The sequence below is a fragment of the Stylophora pistillata genome, chromosome 6, assembly GCF_964205215.1.
Source record: "Stylophora pistillata chromosome 6, jaStyPist1.2, whole genome shotgun sequence".
In the NCBI taxonomy this organism is placed as follows: domain Eukaryota; kingdom Metazoa; phylum Cnidaria; class Anthozoa; order Scleractinia; family Pocilloporidae; genus Stylophora; species Stylophora pistillata.
This window is the reverse complement of record NC_142524.1, coordinates 26,917,991-26,941,200: the sequence shown is the minus strand read 5'-3', so window position 1 is coordinate 26,941,200 and position 23,210 is coordinate 26,917,991. Positions and strand designations below refer to the sequence as shown.

General features: G+C 39.6%; 1 protein-coding gene, 1 long non-coding RNA gene and 1 pseudogene across 2 annotated transcripts; 1 reads left to right on the top strand and 2 right to left on the bottom strand.

Annotated features, from left to right (window-relative positions):
- Positions 1 to 528: 528 nt before the first annotated feature.
- LOC148729196 (uncharacterized) lies at positions 529 to 1,750 on the bottom strand. Its single transcript, XR_015988844.1, has 2 exons — positions 1,667 to 1,750; positions 529 to 1,022 (listed from the first exon to the last, which is right to left on the bottom strand). It is a non-coding gene; the product is annotated as an uncharacterized LOC148729196 (long non-coding RNA).
- A 1,303-nt stretch (positions 1,751 to 3,053) lies between these two features.
- LOC148729195 (uncharacterized) lies at positions 3,054 to 5,048 on the top strand (annotated as a pseudogene).
- A 19-nt stretch (positions 5,049 to 5,067) lies between these two features.
- LOC111336840 (polycystin family receptor for egg jelly) lies at positions 5,068 to 23,180 on the bottom strand. Its single transcript, XM_088725225.1, has 19 exons — positions 22,813 to 23,180; positions 22,397 to 22,474; positions 21,846 to 21,968; positions 21,109 to 21,231; positions 19,900 to 20,283; positions 19,376 to 19,456; positions 17,992 to 18,114; positions 17,515 to 17,628; positions 16,515 to 17,310; positions 15,366 to 15,954; positions 14,898 to 15,083; positions 14,171 to 14,296; positions 13,811 to 14,005; positions 12,782 to 13,042; positions 11,968 to 12,678; positions 10,829 to 11,062; positions 8,964 to 10,244; positions 8,254 to 8,422; positions 5,068 to 7,855 (listed from the first exon to the last, which is right to left on the bottom strand). Exons 1-19 carry the CDS (start codon positions 23,045 to 23,047, stop codon positions 6,495 to 6,497), a joined length of 7,170 nt encoding a protein of 2,389 aa, XP_088581351.1. The 5' UTR covers positions 23,048 to 23,180; the 3' UTR covers positions 5,068 to 6,494.
- Positions 23,181 to 23,210: the final 30 nt, after the last annotated feature.

Below are 23,210 nucleotides of genomic sequence, written 5' to 3'. Positions count from 1 at the left end.
CACTACGAAAACGAAACACAACAGGCCCGTTTCCCGAATTTATCGGAACAGGAGCTGCAGAAAATTTTAGCTGAAAGACATTCAGCAAGAACTAAGAAGACTAAAAATGAGATATTGCAAATGACACTAGGCCAGCCAATCGAATTTACCAGGACTCCACATCAAAGAGTAGAGAGTAGTCCCCAAGAAGTAGAAATCCTTGATTTGGACAAACAACATGTCATTGATACTGAAATAGTTGAACTCCTTGCTAAGGGTGTTATTACCCCAAGTAGTCACGAAAAAGGGGAATATATCTCTCTTATTTACACTAGGGCCAAAAAGGATGGTTCTTTCAAAGTAATTTTAAATATCAAGTGTTTAAACACTCATGTACAATATCACCCTTTTAAAATGGACTCACTTAATACTGTTTTACAAAATTAATGGTAAAACCTGGGTGCTTTATGGCATCCATAGATTTAAAGGATGCATATTATTCTGTGCCTAGTGCCACTTGTTACGGTATTTTCCAAACCGCCAGAAAGATATAACTCGTACAACTCAACTACTTTATTGACTGACGTAATAACTACGAAGCGATATCGACAACCAGTACAATAACTATCTTTTTCACTTAGCTACGGAGCGATATAAATACTAATACAATCAGTATCCTTATAACTTAGAGCCCTTTACAAATAATATCACTTAAATCTCAGTGTACTACCGCACAACTCACGGTTCTCTTGAAAATCTTTAACAAAATGTGGACGTCCGTAATTCTTTCTCTCACGTAGCCTTCCACACGGCTTTTAATTCCAGTAAACAACTCTGTCCGGCTCTCGCTCCTCTGGGCTCTTCGCAACAGCAGTTATAGCTCGCTAAAAGGCCTTCCTCTTTAAGCTAGCGTGACTCCTTATATATCTTTCAGAAAAGTTCTAGAATGTTCTAGAGATCTGTAATATTGCTATTTTTAGAAACATTACACTATGATTACATCATAACAAAAATATGCTGAGTCACGGTTCTAGAAGGTTCTCCTTAAAGTGCACCTACACCCAAAAAATTTTTTTCGCTTAACGAAGTAAGCTTATTTTTTTGAGTATTTCTGCGCAAAAATTTTTTTATTTGCTCAAATCTTCAATTTTCTATGCCCAGTCAAAATACGGAAAATCGGCCGCCATCTTGCCCCACGACCGAGTTTAAAGAAGAATGGCTCTAGCGGGTAATGTGACGTCAAATCGAGAACACGAAAGTCTGCATCTCACACATTTTCACTTGTTTGGGAAGATTGTCGTCGATATCGTCCGAAATATGCCGACTAGGTGTGTTGTATGAAGATTGTATGGAGCGCGATACCCTCTTGCAAATTTCACACGTTGCCACATCCTTCTACAACACACTTAGTCGGCATATTTTCGGACAATTATCAACTACAACCTTCCCAAACAAGTGAAAATGTGTGAAAAGCAGACTTTCGTGTTCTCGATTTGACGTCACATTACCCACTAGAGCCATTCCTCTTTAAACTCGGTCGTGGGGCAAGATGGCGGCCGATTTTCCGTATTTTGACCGGGCATAGAAAATTGAAGATTTGAGCAAATAAAAAAATTTTTGCGCAGAAATACTCAAAAAAATAAGCTTACTTCGTTAAGCGAAATAAATTTTTTGGGTGTAGGTGCACTTTAAAGTTCTCGCTTAGTCATCATGACTAAATGTTCTAGAAACTTCTTCGTTCTATTTTTATTAATTACGTAACGCAACGCACTCTAGAAAAATATGGGCGCTCTCCATAACACACTGCAGACCAAAAATACCCGAAGTTTCAGTGGCGTGGAAAACTGTATATGTTTGCTTTCCAAATGGATTGGCATTTTGTCCCAGGAAGTTTACTAAATTATTAAAACCAGTATATTCACATCTGGGACAGCTGGGACACCTTTCAGCAAGCCGTATCGATGACTCATATCTCCAGGGTGATGACTATGATGACTGTGAGAGAAATGTTTGGGATACTGTCAGATTATTTGATTCCCTTAGGTTTACTGTCCACCCTGAAAAATCGTCCTTTTTTCCACAACATCGTATCATCTTTATGGGGTTTATCATTGACTCAATCACAATGAAAGTTTATCCAACCTCTGAGAAGACCGAAAAGATCATTCATACCTGTCAAGGGCTGCTGGAGTGTCCGCACCCTACAGTAAGAGAGGTGGCATCAACCCTTGGGTTCGTCGTATCAAATTTTCCAGCAGCAAGGCTAGGGCCTTTGTATTTTAGGTCACTGGACATGGACAAAACTGAGGCCTTGGGCCTAAACAAGGGTAACTTTGATGCATTTATGCAACTGTCTGAGTTGTCTCGCAGTGATTTGCAGGGGTGGATAAACTCAGCGAGGTCATTAAACAATCCTATAAGCCCTCCTCAGCCAGAGGCCACTTTATACACAGACGCAACGCAAGTAAAGAGGGCTGGGGAGGAGTGTTCAATAATGCAAAGATTGGGGGACCTTGGACTCCAGAAGAGGCTTCTAATCACATCAGTTATCTTGAAATGCTTGCAGTGTTGTTTTCTCTTAAGGCGTTTCATAAAGAGTTATCAGGAAAGCATGCACTTGTGCGAATTGATAATATGACTGCTGTGTCAGATTTAGGTAAAATGGGCACGAGCCATTCCAGAAAGCGAAATGATTTAACCCGTACGCTCTGAGAGTGGTTCCTTGACAATAACATGTGGTTAACCACAAGTCATATCCCAGGGAAAGCGAATACTCTAGCTGATGCAGAGACCAGGAAATCTAGAAAAGAAACTGAATGGACTTTAGACAGGAAAATTTTTCACGCAGCCGTTAAGAAACTTCATGTTGAGCCTCAGATTGACCTATTTGCATCTAGGCTTAATTGCCAGCTAAGGCCATTTGTTGCCTCCCAACCAGACCCTGGAGCAATGGCTATTGATGCTTTTTCAATTTCTTAGAAACCTTATGTTTTTTACGCCTTTCCTCCTTTTAATATCATCCCAAAAGTGTTACAGAAAATTCAAGCCGAGGAGATCACAGGACTATTAGTTGTGCCGTGCTAGCCAACTCAGCCATGGTGGCCATTGGTGATGAGACTCCTGGTTCAGGAAACCCTTGTGCTCCCCAAGAAGAAACACACCTTATTTCTACCTCAACAGCCAGACTTGGTGTATCCACTACATCAGAAGCTCACACTTCTGATCTTCCACTTGTCAGGAAATCACTTGAAGGTAGAGGGCTTTCGGAATCAGCTACCTCACTCATTTTACAGTCTTGGAGAAAGAGCACCAAACAACAATATAAACCATTTATCACTAAATGGGAGCAATACTGCTGTCAAAGGGAGATTAGTCCCTTTTCAGCAACTATAGAACATGGGATTAATTTCTTGGCAGAACTTTACCACACAGGGATTAGATACAGTGCCCTCAACACTGCACGGTGTGCTTTGTCTACTGTTTGTTTTACATCAGAGCATTACACTTTTGGACAGCATCCCCTAGTCTGTCGTTTCTTCAAGGGAATTTTTGAGTGCAGAACCTCTCTCCCACGGTACCAAGAAACTTGGGATGTCACGGTGGTATTAGACTATCTAGCTCAACTTGGGCCACCTGTGAAACTTAGTTTTAAGAACTTGACTCTGAAAGTGGTTATGTTGATGGCGTTGCTTTCGGGACAGCGTCGCCAGACTTTGCACACATTATCAATTGATTATATGCAAGTAAGTTCTGAAAAGTGTGTGTTTTCCATTAACTCATTATTAAAAACTTCCAGACCGGGTAAACATTTAGCTTGTATTGAGTTTCAGGCCTATGCACCAGATGTAAGTCTTTGTATTGTAAAGCATCTTCAGCAATATCTGAAGCACACAGATACTCTTCGAGGTAATGTAAAGCAGCTTCTTACTAGTTACTCTAAGCCTTATAAAGCTGTTTCCTCTGATACAGTAAGCAGATTGATTAAGGCTACACTGGTTGATGCTATCCACTGAGCCAGCCGCCTCCCGGTTAGCTCAATGGATAGAGCGCTGGACTGTTGTGCGGGAGGTCGAGGGTTCGAGCCCCGGCCGGACAAACACTCAAGGTCTTAAAATAATTGAGAAGAATATGCTACCTTTCTATAACATCAAGAAATGGTTAGATATTCTAGTCTTCTCGGATAGGGACGAATAAATGGAGGTCCCGTCTCCTGCAGGGTTAGGGGTAGGAGACGTTAATTTCCCACGCACGAGATTACTGTCTGATGGATGTCCTCCCCTGGGGTGGGATGGGTGGGTTTGCAGAGCCCCATTCAAACCAGCATATGCTGAACTGGGCATCTCTGCTAAAATATGGTTGATAACTAAATAAATAAATAAATTGACACTTCGAAGTACAGCGCACAGAGCACTCGATTAGCATCTACATCTGCAGCAAAAGCAAACCGCATATGTATCGCCACAATTATGAAAAGTGCGGGGTGGTCCCAGGAGTCCACATTTACTAAGTTTTACAATTAACAAACCTGTGGAACCTCGAGAGAATTTCGGAACTGAGCTCCTTAAAGCTGTATTCAGTGACACCTAAGATAGTGTCTTATATTTGTATGTTTTGATGGCTAAGAGAGAATGTTATTAAAGCAGGTTCATATTACTATAAATCATTGTTTTCTTTTCAGTTCGCACTCACACTGCTTTAAAATCTCACGTGACTCCGTAGCGACCAATGACCAATGGCGAAACAGAATACCTAAATTAAACGAGGCTTACCTGTAAGGTGAAGTTTGATTGGGATTCTGTGAGTCATTGGTCGGGAGCGAAGGAGTCATGTGCCCACCCATGTGTTATTAACCCTCCCATGATTGGGTGTTAGTGCTCACATCTGTTAAAGACTGATCTTCCCAGGCTCGTGCGCCTTCTCAAAATTTTTAGCTGATATGCAACCGACGGCTCGAGAGCTTTTTCAAGGCTAACTCCGCCAAAGGCCTCTATATGCCCCAAAATTAGCTTCATAGCTTTCTCCACACGAGAACAAATCAAATTCAAAAGTTGTCTTTAGGGACCAGGTCTAAATGGCCAAATATTTAAACAATGCGTTTTGAAAACTTTTAAGCCATGCCAGCAATTATATCGGAGAAATACCGGTTTAAAATTTCGTTTTACCTTTTTGGTTTATATCTTGTTTCACAATAGCTGAAACTTTTTTCACAATAACTATTTCTATTTTAATATGTGTTGCTTAATTGCATTTCCTCAGCCTAAATGCAGCACCGGTAGGTATGATGTTCACTAAGGTTATAAGATAGATAGCATTAATTAGGTACAGGCGTAAATTCTTAGGGTTATTTTTTAAATGAGGAAAAGTTAATTTTACGTTTTATCCATCAATTTCGAGTTCTTAGCATAAATTAGTGACTTTATAAGGTCTTTCTTTGAATTCGACCTTCCGCTGCGCCAACCCTTTCATCTGAGCCCGCGTGAGATATCTGCGCCCTGTTAATCATTGAAAACACTTTTAGCTATTGCCGTGTATTTTTAACTAAGATTGTTGTTCGGCTTTTTATCAGCATCCGTGATCTTTTTCTGATTGCGGAAGATATATCTTTAGTTTAAGAATTTTTTCTTCTTTTCCTCTTTTACTGCATTTTTTCTTTTAAAGGGAGAGTCAAGGGTTAACCTCATGACTCTCCCTTTGAAATTTATGTAGTTATATATGAGTTTGAATAAACATGTATGTGACACTGTCTGATAAGATTCACTATTTTCAAATGGAGGGGGGGAGGGAACTTGAAAACGAGTGCGGGGGAGCAAGTTTGTAGGGGGATCTAGGGCCATCCTTTCCTATAAATTTTGAAATCTGGGGGCTCTTAATTATTGTCCATGTGATATTTTTTGAAAAGTTTACGACATATTTTGTGTAAGAAATCAGCTTTTCAATTTTTTTTTTCAGTTTCTTCATCTTTCGAGCTTACAACGTACTTCATACTATAACAAAATGAAAAGTCCTTCTTGCAAAAAGTGGGAGGGCTAAGGCCCTCCCGTCCCCTCTCCTGCACAATTGTAATGTAAACAGAAAAAGGGTTACACACTCATCTGCGCCTGCGTCCAATGTATCACTTTTTAGTCTTACCACATCTAAAAGTCATATGCGATCGATTACTCCTAGAAACTCTAAGACGAGAGGACGGAATAAAGGATCAGGAGTTAGAAAATACCAATGGCTATTTATTTACAAAAGTTATACCCTGGAATCTAAAAAATGAAAGTGGATGCTTTTCAGATAAGTTTCCCCTTTCCTGGACTTTGTAAGACAAATTAAATAGATCATGAAAATGTGAACTGTCATAGTTGTTGCCACTGATCCTCGCAATCGTTGTCTGTCCATCAGTTCCTGGATTCATGATGCTGAACAATTTAAAATGGATTTTGTTACAAGAGAGGTTTCTCAGATTAATAGCCGCCTGAATCTTGTATTTTTCATTGTACTCCTCTCTGGTAAATGTCCCAGTCAGTAGGTTATTGAAGCTGAAAACTTTCGTACGTGGCTGCCTCTAGTTTATAAGATATTTCAGGTGTGCGGCTACGATGCGATGTTGGAGACAAGGTTCTTGTAGTATTGCCTCCTAGAGAGCTATATTCTAAGAGAACTTCAGAATCGAAGAGCTCGTGGTTCTCGTATTCCGCCATAAACTGGTTTCTATTCGATTTCTGGCGAAACAGAGTATCTATAATCCTGTCAGTTATGAACTCGGCAAGTTCCAGGTCTTCTACTCCTTTGTCAGAATTTGAGGTGGCGTAGTGCTCATTGATGGTTGCAATGAACGTATTTACGATTACTATTGTCGTGCTGGCGACAAAAGTAAAAAAGAAAAAACGTCCCAATATAGGATTTGTAGTGATCAGTTCATTTGCTGGAATGTTTTTCCCAAGAAGCATCAAAAACTGCGAGGAAATGGCCTCTATGAATGACGAGAACATGTACATATTGGTTCCGAAGGCGATGACTCCTAAGAAAGAGTGACCTATCGCTACTACTACAAAGATCAAGAAGAAAGAGGATACCGAAGAAAACGATCTGCGGAGTGTCCACGAGAAAACTATTATTTGTGGCATGAAATGAAAACATTTTAGAAGACGCAAGGTGCCAGTCACAGAAGCTATGCAAATGACCAGGTTTTCAAGGTCAGACCAAAGTAACACGTCATGGAAGCTAATGGGGACAAATGGGTTTTCTTTAAGTTTGAAAAACGTTTTTGTCGCTGCCTTGTTTTTCATCCATTTGAGGAACAATGCTGATAATGCAGTGAGTATCTGCAGTATGTTCAACCAGTTCCACCCTGACTTGAAATACAAGCTGCTCTGGCGACAGAGTTTGATTGTTTCGAAAATGAAGAAGAAAACAAGTAGAATGCCAAACAAAAATGCAAAAAGCAAATAAGTTTCATGGGCTTGAGGGTTCGTTGCACTCAGAGGCAAAATTCCATAGCTCTTAAATATTCCGGCAAAGCCTGATGGAAGTACTTCGAAGAAGTAAGTCATCACTGCAAGAAGGTTACTTGGTGGATTATACAGTGAGAACTCCACCAGCACAGCTCTGGTCTGCCGATCAATCCAGTATTTTTCTTTTAGGTCTTTGATAATTCTTTTAGCATTGACCTTGTTGTATCCTAAATTAGCTATATATCCTCCGCCACTGTAAACAGCAAAACGACCCCAAGTATCAAAGCCACCGTCTCCGTTGTACTCCCAATTTTCTGGGCACAGAACTGAAGAACTATTCTTGCCAATCCAAGTTCTTTTTTCCTCTTCGTTCTTGGAGAAGGGACCGTAGCAAGAGATAAACATGCTTTTAAATATTTGGTGAAACACACAGGAATCTGTTGAAAAAAAGTAATGACTTGAGACCCTTTTTTCGAATTTCCAAGTTCCGGGGATATTTCAATAATTTCTTTTCTTGCAATGAGGACATTGCTCTACTGGCGTCTTTACAACAAGCCGGTAAAATGTTTAAGTTTTTCGCATGTACCTATGTTAACTCGTTTGGAGGTCAAACTTCCTTGTTTGAATGTATTCATTTTGAGTATCTTTCAGCTGCCTAAATAATTCCATTTGAAACCAAGTTCCTTTTTATGTTGAAGTCATAATGGCGCACGCAGTAAACATCCTAGCAGTAATTGAAAACGAAGAAAAAGATCTTCTTTGGATGAGCTAAACACTACAAAGTATGTTGTCATTGTCATCCTAGTGTGACCTCCCAATCCCGGTATATGTTTACCTTTCGTGACCCTGAGTTGCCTCAGGCGAGGCATGCCGACCACAGTCGATCGATCACTGCTGGTGTAGTCTAGTCCTTTTTCCTCTTGGTCCCTGTAAGAGCCGTCTGAAAAGATTGCTGGGACAAACACGTCCTCCAGCCACCCCCAAAACTGAGCCACGTTGGTTACCTGGTAGTTTTACATATTTGAATATTTTCAGTGCAAATTTCAAAACGAGAACGATGAACATCATTAATATCTTTTCTGGCTAGAGATTAAGAGCTTCCCTCTACAAAATTTTTACACATTTCAGTTAGTATTTCTTGATTCAATGGTCTTTTAAGTTTTGAATCTAGACACTATTTAGGCAGAAGAGTACATTTTCCGTGTTTAAATAGCTTCATCTAAACACGAAGGCAGTTAGGATAAAACTATGCAAACTCTCGACTGTGTCTTGGATTTGCACGCCTTTCTTGAATCATCCGAACCCCCTAAGTGTTTATAAGAGGCGCTGTAAATACTCGAAAAAAACCTTCCATTTCTCTTATAAATCAATATTTCTGGGAAATACATAAACCAAGATATCATAATCGTGTTTACTTAGCCCATCTAAATAAACCATCTACCAATCCGAGCGTGCGTACGATCATAAATATTTGCAAAGTCATTTCAATTGTTTGGATCAGTAAAACAAACCATAAGCATCGATCAGAGATATACAGATGCGTACCTTGTACCGTCCAATATTGTCGAAATACAATGCTTCGTTTTCAATAGCACCTCGTAGATGATATCTCTGCCTGCTCTTGTCTCCATAACAGACAATTAATAACAGTACGAAGAAAGTCACCGAAAACACGAGTTCCTTCGTAAATGCATACATTCTCCTCTTATTTTTCCTATACTTCCGTACTCGTTCGACATCCATCGATGAAAGATCCACAATTTCTGATGCATCTGTTGGATTACTTTTATTTGTTGACTTCTTACCCCGCCCGTGCCGTAATGCCAGGACTACAGAGGCAATGATTATCTTGACGGGCTGAAAGACCAGTACTTCTCCGGTGAAGGAAAGCAGAACAGATGTAAGCCAGCGAGACGATTTCTCTCCTCCCCACATGAAAGAGTAAAACATTGTAAAAAGTGCGGAAGTAATTGCAGTACCTATACAAAGAAACCATGCGATATATACAAAGAAATGAGGAAGTAAACACCAAACTTTCCTTTTACTTGTTACCAAATGATACCGGCTCCCTTGAATGTTTCTCCTAAGTTGGCTTTTACGAAACAAAAGCACAATTAGCAGACTTGCAGGCACAACAACCAAGGCACTTTCCAACGCAATGACAAGTTGACTCGGGGTCAGCGAAAAAGGTCCAATCTGTAATTTCCTCTGTGCTATGTCCTCTGTTTCATAAAACATGGCGGATGTAACCATTGACAACATGAAAAGACTCCAACAGCAGGATGCACGCTGAGCACGGGTGAATTGATTCCTTGGTTGCTTCCGGATCACCGACAGCCACAAGTGATCATCAGCGAAACCATTTCTTAGCAATGCGCTAAATTTTCTTTTGAATCTATCCTCATTTTTGAAATCATCTGCATAAAATCTCCTCGTGGTCTGACCGTCATCCCTTTCTAGTGCAAGCCAGCGGTAACAACTGAAAAGCAACCTCTGTCCTGTTTGACAATCCAAAGTTAAAATCTCGCTGATAAACCAAGAAGGGTCCTCACCAGATATGTCATGGCCGATTTGCATAGAAGTGATCTCGCCCAGCGGCATTTCCTGTCGAATAAGGAAATTATCAGTGTTGCCTTCAGCAAAAAGTTTCCTGTTACATGGGATGTCACAAGTCAATTTGACAACGTCACTCGTGTTTTCAGTCCCATAAAGAATCATGGATACATTGGCAGTGGTACCACAATTTTTCCATCCACCTGTAGTTATGGATACCTCGTACATGTAATCACCATTTTGATACGCCGCCAAGGGTATAAGAGGATTGTCCTTGAAAAGAAAAGTAAATTGAGTGAAAGTTAATCTCCATTTGAAATGTAACGTCAAGCTGAACATTTAACCTCACAGAAACCATTTTCTCGGAGCTTGTCTCAAAAAATGTTTCACGGGGTGTCTTGCATTGCCTTTTAAACAGCGTGTTCTAGAATAGCTGCAAAAAATATATATATACTGAAAAGATGAAGGTCACATTGATACGTTTTGGGAGTTATTCATCTCCAAACGTCCAAGATAATTGTCTAAGTGATTGTAAGTGTAGGATTTTCACAATAGCATCTTGATCTCTTGATTTAAAGCTATTGACGTTTTCTAAGAACTGAAAAGAAACGATCTTTGCTGGTGAGCTAAGGTAAATAAGTCGCTCAAAAGAACTTGAATCCGGGAATTTTTGCAGGCTTGGATCATTTCTTTACTTGTAATTCATCCGCAGGTCGACTCATGTTTTCTCTCACTTAATTACGGTTAGCCTTTATTCTGATTTTCACAGACAACCAATCGCATCATCGTTGCTTGAAATACGGCCCATAGAATCTCTGTTGTTACGAATAATTTTCTATTTAGAATTTGACACTAACCTTTGAGGCATCTGCTTTATCAGCTCTGCGTGCTTGTACCAAAACAAGAAAGTAAACCAAAAACGTAGAGCACAAAGTTATTACGACGAGAAGGTCACTGGGATCCACATTTTCAAATGCCTGCTGGACTAGTTCAAAGTCAATGGTATTTGGTGCAACAAGAATGTCTCCCCCAAATGCAGTCAAGTGATTACATAGACATCTCAGAGATGAATGGTCTGATTCTCGGGTAGCCTAAAAATGAGTTCATCCATTTAATGGCTGTCAGTTTACTGGTCTTATTGTAATTACCTTTGGTCGAAGAGAAAAACAACTACTTGGCTTCCATAAAACGATTTTTAGTATCAAGCTAACTGAGTCACTTAGCTCACCTCCTACAAAGTTTATATACACGGATATTCAACAGGAATTTCTGATACTGACGATTGAGAGCCGTGGCAAAATTCGCTCGAGTACTTTATTCTCGGCAAAGAATTAACAGTTTTCTTATATTAGACAACGCGGTGGTAACTCAAAACTTTACTCATGATCTTTTTCAGGGGCTATTTTTTAGTAGTTCCTCTGGGTTACTGTCTGTAAATTATTCGCTAATTTAAGAAAGCATTCTTTGCAATTGCAGTTGTTGATTTTGTTCTTTTATTTGATACCAGTTCAGTTATACTCATAACACAGTATTGCCCAATGTATCTTGGCTCTGAAGAACATCCCTTAGTTAATATTGCTATCTTGAACAGGATTAATTTGGATATATCGACAAAGTTGAAATGGTAAATTGGCCACCGTAACGATTACAAAAGCTGACGTTTCGAGCGTTAGCCCTTCGCTCGAAACATCAGCTTTTGTAATCGTTACGGTGGCCAATTTACCATTTCAACTTTGTTGATATATCCAAATTATTTCGTTACTCCCACCGACGCAGCCCCAAACAGTTTCTTTCGAAACTATCAGCCTTTGAACAGGATTAACTTGACATATTGAATACATACAGCGACTATTCACCAGAGCTATTTGTTTTTATCTCCAAACTTAAAACCAATATTTGAACAACTTAGGGTAAATGGTCTGAAATGTAATTTCCTTCCCTTTTAATTTTTTTGCATCTAATGACTTATTTCATTCTGTCTTTGTATCTTTCTCACCTTACATCCTTCATTTGTCCATATCTGTTCAGCTTCAGACCAAAATGCACACCATATTGTCTCAACTTGCAAACTGTAGTTAACAGACCTATCAGAGTCATATTGAGGGACAAAAATCACATGCTCCACTTGAGGAACAACTGCTGGTGGAGGATCCTTGAACTTAACGCACTTCTCTTGAGTGGCTGTCTCTGGCAGAAAAGATCTTCTACCTCTAGACCTTAAAAATTTTTTTCGAGATTCACTGTTCTCCAATAGGCCAACGAAATATTCACCTGGATATTTACCCTCTACGACGATACTAAGAGAGCAATTTCCTTCCAATTCACAGTCGGTGCTATTTGATCTTTTCTCTTTGGATAAATGAATCACCTCATCGTAGGAGATCTCTGTTGGCTGTTCGGCGAATTTTACATACACAGCTATAGAAGCTGCTGTTTTGGTTGTAATGGTCAGTTTTATGGTAGTATCGACCTCAAGAACGGTTATCGTATGATACTGCATCCTGCCAGGATTTAAGAAATGATCTGATCGAGTGCTGTTGACGGGATCATAATTTGGAATTGGAATACCAATTTCTATATCCGATGGTAGGACAGTGGTGTTCAAAGCTTTCCCAGTGCCATCTTTTAGGACGAGGCTGACAACCTTTGATCTGACTCTACTGCTGCTATCGTCCGTCATATATGGATTGAAATTATAGTTCATCATCTGCAAGATAAAGGAAAAGACGTTAAAATTAAATTGACAAAAGCTGAAGATTTATCATCTGTGCAGAGTGATGAAGAAATTTTATTCTGAAACAGTCACAAACCTCTACCCCAACTTCAGAGATGTCTCCAACCCAAGTTTTCAACGCCCTGCTATCCAGAGGTGGAAATACAAAGCTGGCTTTTCCATCGCTGATTTCAAAAGAGCTCAAGTCATCTGATTCATGTTTGCCGAGTATCGTCGTTTGACGTTCATTTCGAATGGTGGTGTGTTCTTCTCCTGGTAATTTTAACGATAGCAGTGCGTTGGTTGTCATTTCTGTCAACTCTTGGCAACGGACCGAAATTGTCTTTCCCATAGTCATCTAAAATTACGTAAAATTTTAATAACACTATCAGTCCCTCTTAATAGAACAGGAACGACTCCTGGAGAAGAGGAAGAACAAAGGGCTGGAGATTTCTATTACTTTAAGAGAGGGAAATGGGATATTCAGTGTTCCTCTTTCTCACCTAGGAATCATCATATTTGTAGGCTCAGTGGAGTTGTGAATTTTTGATTTCCACTGCCGGGGTTAAGGTACAGACCTTGCTGATGTATTACTTGGCTGTACCGTTTCTATCACTTTCTTTCTAAAAGAGCTCGCCAATTTACTCCTTTGGAGTTTAACTAACTGGTATCATGCTATTTGTTGATAATAGAGAATTGAAGGCTGTTTCTGTTATCTGCTTTGGTTTATTGGTGTGTAACCACGCCCTGCCCAACTTACCAAGAAGAGGAAAGCAAGAGCTCGGCCCTTTAATTTCTTTTTGTCTTATCATTTTCAAGACTCTTTTTGATCAGTTTGGCAAGATTACAAAACCTCTTGGACATGGATCAATAGGCCACCAGCGCAGAATTCCCTCCATTATAAACACCTGTTTTATGTTTGCTCTTTTGAAATTCTGGCTCCATTTGTTCGAAGGTTGGATAAATCTCTATGCATTGGATAGCGCACTACGTTTTGCTATCACTTATCCGCTTTATAGTGATTTATCCGTTGGATGGCGTTATCCGTTCTTTATACAACTGGGCTCTGGTCTTTAAAATTCTGAGAAATTGCCTCATTTACTTGAATGTGCTACGTTTAAAATACCTCTTCCCCTTTATCAAAGTTGGCAGACAAACTTCCCGTAAGGACTCGGCTGGAGCTGGAATCCATGATATTTGTGGTGCAATGCAATAACAATCTTGCTCCCTTGAGAAAAAGACGGGTTTCAGAACTGCGTTTTTGTACATTTTCCAGTGAAAGCCGGTTCGAAATCTCCTTGAGTTTGTTCAAAACAGTGAACTGTATCCTTGTGGGTAAAACTTTTCAATGAGCGAACAGCTTTTTGTTGATATCATTATTTAATTCATATTTTTATTATGCTATACTCCTTATCAAAAACGTCTTTCGTGAACTTTTTTCGTTTCGAGAACAAGTGTATTGGAGGAATGGAGATCAGTGTCATACCGTTGTATCGTGTGAGACAAGGGCGTCACCCTTAGTGGCTTTCTTTAAGATAACAGCAACCTGGACTAACCGTTCCAGTTTATCAATCGGAACCTCGCAGATCTTAGATATAACTTGATTCTTCATCTGAAGCAAGGAAAGAATACACGTTAGACGGAATCAGACATGAAGCAGGAAAGCAGAATAAGTGTTAAGCAATAAGATTATAACAGTTGCGTACCGTTGGCCGAACTAGGGAGAAAAGAAATAGGGCGTGGGAAGACAAAACGTTTTTGTGTGTTGATTTTTCTTGTGACGTGAATATTAGGAATCTTTAAGCATAATTACGCGTGGATCTCACGGAAAAATTTAAAATCCCTTTATGTTAGACTAAACTTTTGAACCGCCACCCCGGCGGTGAGATATCATTAAAAACTGTTTTGTTATTCAGTTCATTCACAAATATCATCATGCGACTGGAAACACAATTTGGCACTTTAAAACCCGATAAGAGCCATCTACTAATTATTACATTAATGCCTGGATATAAAGCAAAGTTAGTACGTAAACATTTCAAGAGGTATGAAGAAACACGAGACACAGCCTCGTGTTCACCGCAACACTTCTGTCATTCCCTGACTGCCTAATATGTGCTTTAAAACAGAACAGAGCGCAGCCAAGGCCTCTTTATTTGTTAATTAAGCTACCAATTATGTTCAACGCCATTTATTCAATGCACTAAACTTACTTGAGGAAGATCTTTTTCTTCATCAGCTTTCTTTGCGACCATTTTGAGTAAGAAAAGTAGCATGTCTGCCTCTTGTATTGCCAAATTTGTTTGTTTCAGTTCAAAATGAGTGTCCATTTTTTCAATTCTTGCCTGCAACTCAGAGTTGTCCACTTCTTTTGCTCTCAACCAGGATGATTGATTCAACTAGAAAAAAGAAAAAAGAAAAAGAAAAAAGACATATTTAAGCGGACCATCGATATTCAGAAGTTCTTTCGGAAGTGCATCGATGTCGATTTCATCGTCAACTTCACTGTCCTCTGATCTAGTGCACTGTCACAACCCTACACCGAAATTGAGCAGGCAATCGTGAATGGACATTGTATAATGTGAATAACAAGGACAGGGAATCTATGGCTTTTCTCTCTATTTTCGCATTCACGTGATCAGGATCATTAATCAGTCACGTAACCATTGATAAATGAATACCTTGATAGAAAATCCTGTTGTATATGCTGCTCTCAAAGAATTAACAACTGCAACTTTAAACCGAACGACATCTTCATCTAAAGGTGGAATGTAAACAACACTGTACGACCAAACTCCATAGGACAGCATGTCGAGTTCTCCATCTGCTAACTCCCGGAAGAATTCATAGCTGAGAGGTGTATGTTTATCTTTCCAACCTTGACAGGTAATGTTCACCCAAGATCCTACATCTTTCCTGTCCAACTGTGCACCATGGCATGTTCCTCCTGATGGACTTGCCACTGTGTCAAATTGGTATACGGCTGAGCCAAACGATCCTTCGGGAGATAGAACGTTTAGCTTGATTTTGTAGGAAGACCCGGGTAGAAGCTTTTGTTCTTTAATCACAAGGTTTGCCGAATTAACTTTTGTACCCAGGAGATCTTTAAAGTGTATCTGAGTAGACCATTGGGGGTGAGAATTGCTTCCATTATTTTTCAGCAGGCTCCATCCATACTTGAGGGACACAGGACAACGAATTGAAGCGCAGTCGGTTCTTAAGGAGATACGAGATGACACGCTGGCTGGTGAGTCACAGTTCATGGTGCACCTGTACAAACAAAAAGAAAATAAATAATACGAAATGATATTCCTGCCCACTGAACCTCCTGTATTCGTCCTTGTTAATCGTACTTGCAGGGAAACGAATGCTACTTATTTATAAGAAGTAGTAGTTTTAAATACACAACCAAGCCACCATTCAATCAAATTATTATTTGCGCGGCTATTGTCTGTAACTACAGCTATGCTAACATAAACCAATTGAACGTTTGTGTCGAGGCTGGAGAGTCATTGATGAGATAGCGATATAGATTTTCGACCTCCTTACGAAAAATAAATAAATTTATCGCTCCTGAGCAAGGGTTAGTAGACTTTAAATTATTATATTTGTTCATTTTTAGCTTTAAGAATTTGGAAGAGGGCTGCTCTCATCTTAATTTGGATGTATCAACAAAGTTGAAATGGTAAATTGGCCACCGTAACGATTACAAAAGCTGACGTTTCGAGCGTTAGCCCTTCGTCGGAGCGAATGCTCTCATCTTAGATAGGAAGGATTCCAACCCTGCTTCCGAAACCATTAACTATTTTGTATCTACATACTGCACTTACAAAATACGAATGACGAGTACGTGTCCATCGCGAACATGAACGATCTGTATGCCCCTTGCTACGCGGACATCTTTGCTTACCGTCAGAACCACGTAGTATGTTTGATTGCGAGTGAGTTTTTTGTTATCTAAGGTAACTTTGGCTCGTTCTCTGCCACGAAGAAAGACATCATCTGGCAACTGAAAGAGGGTTCCACTTGCAGCTGCTCTTACAAGTGTGTCGTATATGCTCTCCAATCCTCGAAAACTGACGTTAGACGCCGGAGTATAACTTCGGGAGACGTTAGATTTGGTTATTATTAAGCAAAACCAATTATATTTCAGTCCTGAGGAATTTCCAGCACTCAGGTTGTCGGTATCATACGAAGAAGTGGCATCCACTGTAATTAGTCTCTTTATAGATCGAACGACCTCAGTTCCTCCTGCGATAGAGACTTCCAAAGCCGCATTGAGAACCTCGATAAAAGCAAAATCTAGAGCAGTTAATTCAGATCCCGGTACTTCTCGCAGCTCAAATGTTACCACTTTAAGTCCTGTCGAGAGCAGGTTTGGTCTTATGTTCAGCTCGAGAGTGTTGGGCACGAGCAACTCCGGCGGATCATAAATGTTAAAAGGTGATAGCGAAAGTTTTCTTATCTTCCATGCGAACGAGGCCTCTTGAGGAAGAAACTTTTCCTTTTTTAAAGATGCAACCAGTGTTCTTGTTTGGTCTCGTCTAAACCTCATTGGGCTGCTTGGTTGTGTATCAGCATCATGAATTAAAACCGCTATTGAATCTTTAATATTAGTCAGATCACCTAAAAATGGGGAAAAAGAAAAGAAAATTGGAATTTCAAATTCATTTTGGAGTCCTCTATTTTATTAGTTTACATCAAGAAGCTGCTGAGGCGCAATTCAAAGTTAAGGGAAATATTCTGTATCACTACTGACTCATTGAATGAATGACTTCTCTTTAAATTTTATTTACAAATAGATCTACTCTACTTTCTCTCATGTATTACTTTCTGTCTGTCTTCTGCATGGATCAACTTCTGGCTCTCCAGGGTAAACGTATTTACACCAGCATTCATGAACGTTAGGTGACGTCTCGATGTATTCGGAATGTTCTGGACAAGCTGCAGTGATATACAAACAATAAAATTGTGTGGAACATTGGGAAGGAAATGTTTAATTTTGACAGCAGATCTACACCGGTAAATGAAAAGAGGAAACTTTAGTTGAAGAAAATATGTTCGGCTATCTCGGAGCTTCTTTGGACCGACAAAAAGGTACTGTGAAACAATTTGTCTAAGAGATCCCACTAGCCTGTCAAAGCTAAAAAAAGAGGGGCTGCATATTAGGCAAACTAAGAGCATGAACCAATAGCAGTTCAAGTTTTTTTTTAGTCTGTGACAAGACCAAGCAAACATCAGACATCTTATGGGAAATAAGAATCTTAGATACTTTTTGGTGAGAAAAATGTAGTGTAACTTTTGTACCCTCACACCACGTTCCATTTCCTACATATCCGAACTGACAGTGACAAGTATAGGATCCGATCTCGTTATGACAAACACCGTATTTATGGCAATCATGGTCTCCGCTTGCACATTCGTCCAAATCTGCCAGTAGAAATCAAATTTTTCACTTTTTAACTACACAGTCTTGTTATCAACACGGACAAAGAACAATCGAAACCAATATTAGTCAACATACATACATACATACATTCATACAGACATACATACGTTAGTTGACCACTCCCCATGGGGGCTTTTCAGGGCCAATTCCCACCCATCCCACCCCAGGAGAGGACATCCACATCAAAGCAATCTCGTGCGTGGGAAATTAACGTTTCCTACCCCTAACCCTGCAGGAGACGGGGCCTACGGTTTATTCGTCCTTATCCGAGAAGACTAGAATATCTATCCATTTTTTGATAGATAGAAAGGTAGCAAATTCTCCTCACTTATTTTAAGACCATGAGTATCGGTCCGGCCGGGGCTCGAACCCTCGACCTCCCGCACAACACAATCCGGCGCTCTAACCAATTGAGCTAACCGGGAGGCGGTTAAAAAAATGTCCACCAAACAACTGAAACAAATAATCCAAATTGAAAATAACATTATTAAGAATCCCAACTGGCCGAAGGCAAAACAGTTGGCTGTTTACAAGCATGGCCGAGGATTTGAACTCGAAGCTACCGTGAAACAAATCCAGGTAGTGGTCAGGGCGGGACTCGAACCCGGGAGCGACGGATTGCGAGTCGACACGCTGACCACTCGGCCACACTGTCAACCTTATTTATAACATAACCAAAGTAAAGCGTGCGCTCTGATTGGTCAATTTAGCGTCCCCCATTTGCCCATGGGTGTACGCTGCTGACGTGAGCAAATGCAAAGACTATTTTTCCGCGCGCGCTTGTTTTTTCTGGTCGCGTAAGATTTGTTAATTAAAAGAGAACTCTTTAGCTACAATGTATCAATGTTATGTTATAAAACAAATGGTAAACACCACAGCGTACACTATTGAGTTATGGATGCACTTGGGAGGTTTGCTAAGCACTCAAGAAGCTAGAGTCGCTCTCGGCTATCGCCTCGAGCGACTCTTACTCTTACAAAGGCATTACCATACGCTCAAGAGGACATTCAATGAGTAACTAAAAAGTTGTTGCAGTTGGGTGGTATTGAGGGATTACTCGAATGTTTGGGTGTACATTGTAACTAATCCACTGGTTGTGATTAGGAAAGCCAATAAAGAAAAGCGTTACAATGATCGAAATTGATAATGAAAAAAGCATGAACTATCATTACACAATCTGGTTGCAAGAGAAATGGATAAATTCTACCTATGTTCGTAATGAAAACTTGCTCAGACACTCACCGCCGCATAGATTTCCTTCATAACCTTTTTGACAAATACACTTTTCGGAACCACCAATTACGTGACATGCTTCGCTTTCGTCTAGAAATATCATGTAAGTAATTTTTCCTGATTAGTGTTTAGAAAAGATCGCCCAACATTAAATATCTTTTCATCAAGAGGGTTCTATTTCCGTTTTTTATTTTGAAGTTCCCAAACTTCTACTTGACTGCACTTGGCCCAACTCCCTTTTGCTTTAATTCACAACAGTTTATAATATATTATGTCTCGTTCTGGCACAATGTGCTTTAGCAAAGGTAAAGAGGAAAAAATGCTTTTTTGCATTTAAGACCTGGTCTGTAGCAAAACACAAAAGTTACTAAATCTAATCATGCACGGTAAGTTCATTGGTTCTTGCAGCTTAATTGCAATCTCATAAGAAAATTCCACTTCCCCAATTTGAGTTATTTTCTCAGTAACCTGATGTTGGTTTAAATCGAAAATACTAATGGTTATGTCACTTACGTAAAAATAAAGGTACAAACCTTTCACACCGCAGTAACGGTGATAGCAATGATTCCACTCTTGTAACTCATAAACATAGTATCCGCTACAATTTCGTATCTGAACCGGTCTATGCCACAAACAGCAATCTGAATTCCAATGAAAACACGCCTTTGCCGTCACCAACTCGTAAGCCTCGGAGGGATGCCTACCGCTGATCCAGCCGACTGCGTGGGTATTACATCTCCGTTTTGGAATGCAGTAGGGCGCCATCATTGTACCAGCGGCCCCGGTGAAACGGTACCACTGACCACTTACAATTTTAGATTTATCGCAGGACAAAGGGCTTAGGGAATGTTTCCAGTATCTGTCTGATTCATTAAGTTCTTGGTATTGCAAAGGGCTACACTCAGCTGGTATTGAAACTGTTTTTAGATGAAATAATCTGAGTGAGTTACATGACAAAGCACCTTTCAACTTAAGGGAGCTTTTGAGGATACCCAAAAGGTCGTAAAGTTCAACTTTATCATCGAAATTATAAGAGGGTCCCTCATACTTTTTACATGAAGCGTAATTGGGCGTGAGTGAGTTACCTGACGAGGCAACCTTCAACGCAAGCGAACATCTGAGGATACCCAAAAGGTCGTAACGTTCAATTTTATGATGGAGGTTGTATGAGTCCATCTCTAATCCAAGATATGAGATAGAGTTCGGAGAACAATTTCAAGAATCTTAAATCGTTAAAGATCGAGCAGATAGCACTGATGAAATAATTCGCTATGGAATTTTTCTTTACGCAAAGAAATGAACAATGCTCATCATAATTTATCATTGGCTACTCAAATTAAGGTTATCACAACATGGATGGCGAGGTCTACTTCTTTGGTATAATTTTGACAATATTTCACAAGCTTTTTTCCTTCCCTTATTACAATTCGGAGGTAGTTGCATAATCTAAAATAATGTTAGATTAGTTCTACTATTAGGACAATCTATGCAAATATATTTTAATTCCAGCAAGTTTTAGGATTAAGATTCTAAGGTTTAAGGTGAAAACGGAGTTTTAGCTTTCTTCCAAGATTAACCCAGCGAAAAGGTAGTTCTAAGTTCACCATGGCGATATTTGACAACTATACTTCTTTATTAACTCATTTATTTCTTAATTTGCCTTTTATTTTTGTTTATTCAGCAGTTGTTTAATTTGTGTAGTTTTGTTCAAAAGTCTGCCGAGAATGATTACTTAATCTTACCGTTACATGACGTTCCATCACCGGTGAAACCCCAGTTGCAAACACATTTAAAAGAACCTCCAGTATTGGTACATTTCGCATCAGAATGACAGTTGTGGGTCTGAGTTGAGCACTCGTCGATGTCTGTCAAGAGAAAAATGTTGAATTAAAGATTTTACGGTTTGATCAAGGTGGACCGAAGTTTGAGGAACAATTTGAAATCATACACGTAAATTGAAAAGATAGGTTTAAGGCGGTGACACTAAGCTACAAACAGATTCTCAGTTACGTGAATGTAGGGGAACAGAGTTCTGTAACTTTGCGAAGGCAAAGAAAAATATCTATTTCCAGATGTTCAGGAAAACAAGCTGTATAACACCTTGAGGTTTAGATATTGGCTGCTATCGAGAAACAATTTGCATTTGCAAACAGGAAACTGCTTCTTTCACGCAAGGTCAGGTTTCTTAGATCTAGATACCAGTCTTGCTGCAGTGTTTGGTACGCATCACCATTATAGTTGTGATTTAGGAAGTCAGTCAGGAGTAGCGTTATAATGATCGAATTTGTAAATAGTAACTGCATGAACTATCCTTTCAAAATCCGGTTGCAACAGAATTCACTGAATTCTACCAATGATGGTAATGAAAACTTACCACTCCGCGGATTTCCTTCATAAATTTACCCAATTACTTGAGTAAATTTTTTTTCATATCTACTTTTTCTGGAGTAAGTCCGCCGAAGAAATTCATTAGTCTTACCGGTACATGACTTGCCATCACCGGTGAAACCCTCGTTACAAACACATGTAAAAGAACCTTCAGTATTGGTGCAGTTCGCATTTAAATGACAGTTGTGGGTGTTGGCTGAGCACTCGTCGATATCTGTCAAGATAAAAATGAAATAATTTGGATATATCAACAAAGTTGAAATGGTAAATTGGCCACCGTAATGATTACAAAAGCTGACGTTTCGAGCGTTAGCCCTTCGTCGGAGCGAAGGGCTAACGCTCAGAACTCTTCGCTCCGACGAAGGGCTAACGCTCGAAACGTCAGCTTTTGTAATCATTACGGTGGCCAATTTACCATTTCAACTTTGTTGATATATCCAAATTATTTCGTTACTCCCACCGACGCAGCCCCAAACAGTTTCTTTCGAAACTATCAGCCTTTATTCAAGATAAAAATGATTCGCGTTGATTAAGGTCGGGCGATAGACTTGAGTAACAACTTTTTAACCGTCAAGTCTTGAGAAATGTCTTCAAAATTTTCTAATTTTTATAAAATGGATTAAGTTTCATAAATACACTCACCCCTGCAAGGATTTCCTTCATAACCATCTTGACAACACCGTGTGAAACCATCCGTAACTTGACATGCGTCATTCTCATCTATAACAACATTTGAGTGAGTTTTATTAATTATTTTTGCGAATCTTCCTTAGCAGTCTAAAACCAAGGGGATAGTATTTTCTCTCTACTAAACTGTTGTCTTTGGATTCATTTATGAGGAGTTCAAGTCACCATGGGTATAATGTGATTTTAAAAATAGCACACTTTGCTTTGGCGAGCTTGAAAAGCAAAAAAAAGAAAATATCAGAGGGTTTCTGAGAGTATTCAGCGTAGATAGTTTGATGCCAGGTTCAACAGGAGAGTAAATTATGTTACTTAGACCAAAAGTAAAAAAGATAATAAGAAAAACAACAGCGAAAAAGAGAAATAAGACTTACTTTTAACACCGCAATAACGAGCTTGACATTCCATAGGCCTTTGCAATTTATAAACGTAGAATCCGCTACATCTCATTATCTCAACTGGATACGAGACATGACAACAGTTTTGGCCCCAATGGAAGCATACGGTTGTCGAAACTAAAGGGTTATTAGAGGTGGGATGGCTTCCATTAACCCAGCCGGCCATTTGGGCATTACAACTTAATCGCGGAATGCAGTAAGTTGCCATCATATATCCGGCGGCCCCTTTAAAACGGTACCATTGGTCATTTGTGAGCCTATTAATTTCACAGCCTCGGTAAGAAGGGTCCACGTTACTCCAATATCTATGGGCCCCATTCAGTTTCCGATACACACAAGGATGGCATCCAGATTTGTCATGGTCTAAAAAGAGA

Bases quoted from the DNA above. Each gene is read 5' to 3' on its own strand.
- LOC111336840 (XM_088725225.1), bottom strand. From the start codon at position 23,047: ATGATGGCAACTTACTGCATTCCGCGATTAAGTTGTAATGCCCAAATG. The intron at 19,457-19,899 runs GTTTGTACCTTT...TGATATTTCTAG, and splicing joins CCGTTACTGCGGTGTGAAAG to ACGAAAGCGAAGCATGTCAC. The intron at 12,679-12,781 runs GTTTGTGACTGT...TTTATCTTGCAG, and splicing joins TCTCTGAAGTTGGGGTAGAG to ATGATGAACTATAATTTCAA.